This window comes from Abrus precatorius, unplaced genomic scaffold (assembly GCF_003935025.1).
Source record: "Abrus precatorius isolate BTA unplaced genomic scaffold, Abrus_2018 Scaffold4, whole genome shotgun sequence".
NCBI classification, from domain to species: domain Eukaryota; kingdom Viridiplantae; phylum Streptophyta; class Magnoliopsida; order Fabales; family Fabaceae; genus Abrus; species Abrus precatorius.
In genome coordinates, this window is record NW_020874384.1 from 14164184 (window position 1) to 14170689 (window position 6506).

General features: G+C 32.8%; 1 protein-coding gene across 5 annotated transcripts; it reads left to right on the forward strand.

Moving 5' to 3' along the window:
• The first annotated feature begins 1630 nt into the window (after nucleotides 1-1630).
• LOC113864595 lies at nucleotides 1631-6506 on the forward strand. Of its 5 annotated transcripts, none has more exons than XM_027498492.1 (5): nucleotides 1631-1722; nucleotides 2573-2974; nucleotides 3896-3942; nucleotides 4047-5013; nucleotides 6085-6506. In XM_027498492.1, the coding sequence occupies exons 2-4, from the start codon at nucleotides 2659-2661 to the stop codon at nucleotides 4989-4991; spliced, it is 1308 nt and encodes a 435-aa protein (XP_027354293.1). In that variant the 5' UTR covers nucleotides 1631-1722; nucleotides 2573-2658; the 3' UTR covers nucleotides 4992-5013; nucleotides 6085-6506. The 5 variants fall into 5 exon arrangements, with proteins under 5 accessions (XP_027354293.1, XP_027354296.1, XP_027354294.1 ...); XM_027498495.1 differs by having other exon boundaries at nucleotides 3896-3927; nucleotides 6085-6486; XM_027498493.1 differs by having other exon boundaries at nucleotides 1667-1726; nucleotides 2577-2974; nucleotides 6082-6486.

The window sequence follows — 6506 nt, forward strand, 5'->3', positions numbered from 1 at the left end:
GAAATAATATTTTCATAAAAGTTTTATATCATCATATTTTTATTGAGTAAAAGTATATCATACTTTCAAAAGAGAGAGGAAAAATTAACTAATAAAATCCATAACTTAAATTAAAACTTTATATTGATAAAAAAAAAAGTTTTAATTGTGAACATTAAGAAATTTGGTTTCTAAAATTTTTAAATGAATTATTTAATCCTCAATTTACAAATGTAAGACATTTTAATTTAACTAATGGTTATAAAAGTGTTAACTTTTATTATTAAGTGATATCTAAGATGTCAAAATGATGTTATTTCTCTTTCCATTATCTCAAAATGACATTGTTTTCATCTCTTTTTTATCCATAACGTTCAAGTCTTAGTCACCAGTGAACTCAACGCCTCCACCATCGTGTTCTCTCTCCTTCTCGTTGACATTTTCTCACTCTCCCTTCCTTAGTTCCTTCTCTCGCAAGACTTTCATGTCTCCTGGTTTACCCTCTAACATTATTGCCTTGCCAAACTTCTATGGTTCTCATGCCTCTTCCTATCTTTTGAATATAGTGCATTCGAACACATTATATATCATCTCATATCCCTTAAATCTTCCAACATCAAGCTCAAATTAGGAGTGGAAGTAATTTTGTAGAGGAGAAAGGCGAGATTAAAGCTTAGGCTAGTGGTAGAGGTTGTCTAAGGCTTTACTTAAAAATTTGGAGTGAGGAGAGAAGGAAAAAGTTTGAATAGCTTAGGAGGGGAGGAGAAAGGAAAAATTTAATCCTTTTTCTCCTCTCTTAGATGTTTAAATTAAGAAGGAAAGAAAATGAAGAATTTAACATGTAAATAATATTATTACTCTTTTATATTTTTTTTAAAAATAGAAAAATTAAATATTGAATCTAATAAATAAAAATATAAATAATAAATCTGATTATATAAGTTACTAAAACTCTCCAAAATAAGAAACTCGTAAGAGTTTTGAAGAGTTTCAAAAAATTTCTTAATCATTATCTGCATATTTAATTAACTTTCAAATAAGAATTAATGATAATAATCTTTTTTTTTCCTTCTCAACATAAAATTCAAATAAAACTTAAATGAAAATTAATCAAATTAGTAAATAAAATTATATTAAACAACATCGTATTAACATTTTAGTATTATTTAAGGAAAAAAATTTACACACAAAAATAATAAATCAAACTAAAGTATTTACCATTTGTAAAATATTAACTTATCCTTTTAAAAATATCAAAGATTAATTTATTTGATGCACATAATTTTAGAAACTAATCAAAAAATTTATTCTGTATTATATATTATTTTTTTTAGAATAATCACGCGTGCCTTGCTTAAAAACATTAATGGGTTAAAATAAGAATTTAAATACATTATCAATTTACATAAAATAAAATAGAATAAAATAAAATAAATTTATATAGAGAGAAAAAAATATATCTGAAAAGGCGTAAACCTAATAATAAAATAAAATTATGAGAAAGTTAACCACGTAATCAACTAACGCCGTAACATGCAACGGCAACCCTAAAGAGGCGAACACAATGACAAAGACCCTCTAACGGCGTCAGAATAGACGGCGCCGCTCGCTTCGTCTTCTGTACTCTTCTTCCCCTTTCCCTTCTCTCCTCACTCATTTTCTCTTTACAAAACTCTCTCTGTCTCTCTCTCTCTACAATTTCATTTCAACGGGATGCAGCTCTCCCCTTTGTTTCCGTTAAAGGTACGCTTCCATCACGTAACGCTACTTTATATTTTGATAAATGTACTGTTTGTTTTTAGTATTATGGAAATTCGGTGGTTTTGACTGCGAATTCCGGTGTTTCAGCATTGATTTCAGATCGTTCTGACTTTTTCAGTGTATGAGAGTGAGTGCTGAGTTGTTTTTTCTTTCTATTTTTGGTATGTTTGATTGTATCATATTTGAACTCTTTTAAGTGTATTTATTTGGCTCATGCTGTTTTGTGTTCTTAGAAGTGTTTTCTTATTAAGTTATTGTGGTGATTTGAGGTTGGTAACTCCAATAAGTAAGATGAAAGTAGAATACTTGTAGTTGATGAAGTGTGTTGTTACATAGATAATATTATGGCCGTGCTGATTGAACTCTGTTGTATTGGGTTCATTTCACTGCTATTAATATTTTATTCGATGCTGGTTGCTTTGTAAATTAAGGTAAAGTTTAGTATATCCCCTTAAAATTTGGGGGAAATTTAGGGATGATTTTCTTTTGCAAAAATTTGATGATAAATTTTGCCCAAGTTTACGCCTTTTTAAGCTGAAGAAGTGAAGCCTAACCTCTTTGGAAGTCTAGGTTATGTTGATTCAATGAATAGTTGATTGCCCTCGCTTTTATTCCGTACCCTTTTGTAACTGGGCTCTCTTACTTATTTTTATCTTATGTTCGATTCTTTTTTGTTGGGGTATTTTAATTTGGAATTGTGTTTTACTTCTGCAAGAATACTGGCTGAGTAACGATTGGTATTTCTTCTTTATTGTTTCTTCGATTATGCATTGGACTGTCATGTTATGGATCATTACAATTGATGGTATAGTTTTTCTCATCACTGTTACAGTGAGAGAGCAGTCTTCACCCAGGGAATAAGTGCGTGCTAGGGACGATTTTGTTAATGTGAGAAGCAAAATACGGAAACATTTCAGAATGGGTGCTGCTTGTTGTGTTGCAGCCAAAGATAAAACTATACAGAGTGGACCAGCCAGTGAAATCTTGCATCGTAATATTCGGTGTTCTCCGACTTGGAGCTTCCGGTGGGATCATCGAGGGCGTGTAGCTGGTGAAGATACTTCTATTGATTGGTTTTCTGATGGTATTAACAGGAATGATGGATTGGAGAATAAAAATGAATCATCATATGAATCGGAGGATGGAAGCCCGTTGCAGAATTATCAAAGGAATAGATGGAAAAAATCCCCTACTGCTGAAGGAACTGCTGGACAAGTGATAAATTCATCTTCCGGTAACTTTCATGGAATCAACTCTCTGGTTTTAACTATACACCTACTTGGGTTGAAGTTTTTAAATAGAATGGAACATATAATTGCAACGATATGTGGAAGACATAAAATTAGTCAGTATGGTACATTAAATTTGGGAACATGGTGATGTATTTCACTTAAGTTTCTCATAAACTATCAGAAACAAGAAAACAAAAATAAAATTAGCTGTAAATATGATTAGAATGATAATTCCATATCAGGAACAGATTTAGCTTTTTATATTACTTTATTATTACACTAGCAAATATAGAGCGAATTAGATAATAATTTTAAATTTAATGGGACCACAAAAGAAGAATGAACTGTTAGAAATAGGTGCAAACCAATGCCTTAGTTATACTACATTTACTGTGCACAAAAATAAAAACAAAAAATGGAAAATGAAAAAAGATGGTAAAGGGATGGCATCATTTTGTTTATTTAGTAATGCAGGAAAAATTTTGGTTTAAATACATTTTTAGTCCCTATGATTTTCTCAGTTTTGGTTTTGGCACCTATACTTTAAATGTTTAGTTTTAAGTCCCTTTAGTTTCAAAACGGAATGGAAAATCTTGTTAGCCATGATCATGAAAATTTCCCTTTAAAAACACTATCTTGGATGAGTGTCCATACTTAAGAAAATTTTGTGTATTAGAGCCATTTGAAAAAAATTGGACTTATATGTCTACACAAGCATAAACAGTAATTATGTGCTTTTGCAGTGGCCTTGCATGTTTTGCTTTGTATCTTCTCTAGATTATCCATAAGCACCCATGCAAGACAGCAATTGTGCTCTTAAAAAATGTTTCTGACCCTGTTTTAATTGATCCATTGGTAAATTATTTGCTCGGCTCAACTTGTTGATTAATAGATCTGACAATGTTTGTTTATGTTTATATCAGATCAATCTATTTCAAGGAATGTCACCTTGAATGTAAGCACGGAACGGGTGAGGTTATAATAGTGAAGGAATCTGCTATTGTTTTATGTTTTTGTTCGTAGTTTATATCTGAAATCTTTGATACACTCCCTACTTATGAATCACATTTATAGGTGAAGGAGTTGGCAGAATCATCAACCCTATCATGTCCGTATACCACAAAACCTCCACGATTGCCTTCTTCTACTACATTGTCAGTATCTCCTGTACCATCACAAAGTCACCCACTTCCATCCAGCTCAACCCCTTCAAGGCCCTGCCATTCCCCAGGACATCAACTACTACGACAAGTTTCTGATAGCCGAATCCTGGGATTTAAGGTACCTAGCAACTTTTATGTATCTGAAGAAAGGCCAGTGTTTCCTTCATGGTGCAATGAATCTGGTATGCACTCCCATGGTGGATCTTCAGATTATTGGTCTAGGCCTGGCTTTTCTGAGTTGATGGACACTTCCCAGAAAGAAAGCTGGTCATTTGATAGTGAGTCATTTGGTTTTAATTGTGAAAGGTTGGTTAGATCAAATAGTCAGTTTTCAAAGTCTGCTGATCTTCAAACATGTGGTGTTTGCTCAAAACTTTTAACTGAGAAGTCTTCTTGGAGCACCCAAAAGATAATTGCAAGTAATGACTTATCTGTAGTTTCTGTTCTTATTTGTGGACATGTCTATCATGCTGAATGTTTGGAGAGTTTGACACCCGAAGTCAATAAGTATGATCCAGCTTGCCCAATTTGCACTTTTGGTGAGAAGCAAACTCATAAGTTGTCTGAAAAAGCTCTGAAAGCTGAAATGGATTTGAAGGCTAGAAATAAGAAATCTAGGAACCGAATTGTGGACAGTGATATTGATGATGATTCTGTTATGTTTGATCACTTTAGTGATGGAGGGCGTCAAGGTAAAATTCCTAGAATGGAATCTAGTTCCAGTGGGAGAACCTCTAATGTGAAACCTCTTCTGAAGAGACACTTCTCATTTGGGTCAAAGAGTTCCAAGTGCATGTTAGATAATCACCAAACGAGAAAGAAGGGCTTCTTTTGGACAAAATCTAGCAAGGAATAAACTTTCCTTTGGTTGTTGAGAGGTAAGTTGCATTATCTCCATTCCATTGCTCTCCCCAGTTTGTCAATACCATCCTTAAATTCCAACCAGGAAAAATTATTACATTATGATAAGAAAAGAATAATTATTACATACATTAAGATAAAAAAGAGTTTTATACTTTCCTCGTTGTAGTGAGCAGATTATTTCCAATGTTTACAAACGTTGACAGACCAGCCAGTCCAAGCAGGAATACCTCTGGCTGGTCAGGTTAAGTGCAAAATAAACGATGCATTTTTAAAACCGGTGGGTAAATTAGTACTGTATCGGTTGATCTATCTGAACTGGTCATGTGGTTGAATTGTTTCACACATTTTTTTCAATGAAAATGCTGATCAGTGTCAATAAAAATTCTGTTTTTGATCCTCAACCAGTGCCTTGAGGAAGGCCTTTTTTTAATTAATTTATTACAAGTCTTTTCACTAGGCTGAATTGATTTGGTTCCTGATTTATGATAAAAATTCGGACTTTCTGCTATTAGTTTGTCCAATGGGGGCAAATAGGAATATGTATTGCAACCTTGCAAGAATGGTTTGTGTCCAAATTATATTTAGAAGCTTTACCTTTACCTCTTGATTATTATTCGATGTGGGACTTGCATAGGATGAGAAAATTTTCCTCTACCTTTCTAGTTATTTGATGTTGCACTGACATAAGTTAGAGAAAGTTACTAGTAAATATATGTAGTTTAATACTTGATATGCTTAATCAGATCGATATATGGTTCAATATTTTTCTGTGATTTTACTTATATTTGCATTCATAATATATGTATATTTTATTTTGTTAAATTATGTACATGTATTTGTGTAATTTACAGAACCCTTGTTCGACCTAGTTGGACCTTAAAATTCTTAAACTTCTCGTTTAACACGAGATTTAGGGTTTAGAAAACATTTTTTGTTTGGCATCCAGATTGTTTGGATTTGGTTCAGGGTGCAATAGAAATTTGAAATCCAAGCTCCTCCAACGTTTCATAAAATTAAGCATATCATGCCAGAAATCCTCAGCGATTATTTCGAACTTAGTTGTTTATTTACCTTCTTTAAAGCAGGTTCAATTGTTGATCTTCTTGGCAATGTCAGATAATGGCTGAGGAAAGGGCAAGATGTAAATCAAGCTTTTATTCTTGAACATCTGCATACATTAATTCGTGATTTCAGACGGATTAGAAGCTGGAATTATTCTGTAAAGAAAGGTGAAAAAATACAGAAGATAAATATAGGAAGACAAAGTGTTTTGTTATTTTGTACAGATCCATTAGTTTATTGCATATGGAGATGATTCATGTATCCAAAAATGTACCGATATATAATGCAGTATATATGCCATTAGCCCTTGGGGGTTTCTCGTGTTGGGCAATGGTCTTCACATGTTGTTAGGCAATACCAACTAGTTTGGTTGACTTGAATTAATTGCTTTTAGTGAAAAACAAGTTCAGAAAACCTCACATCAAATCAATGCCTTTGTCGTTAG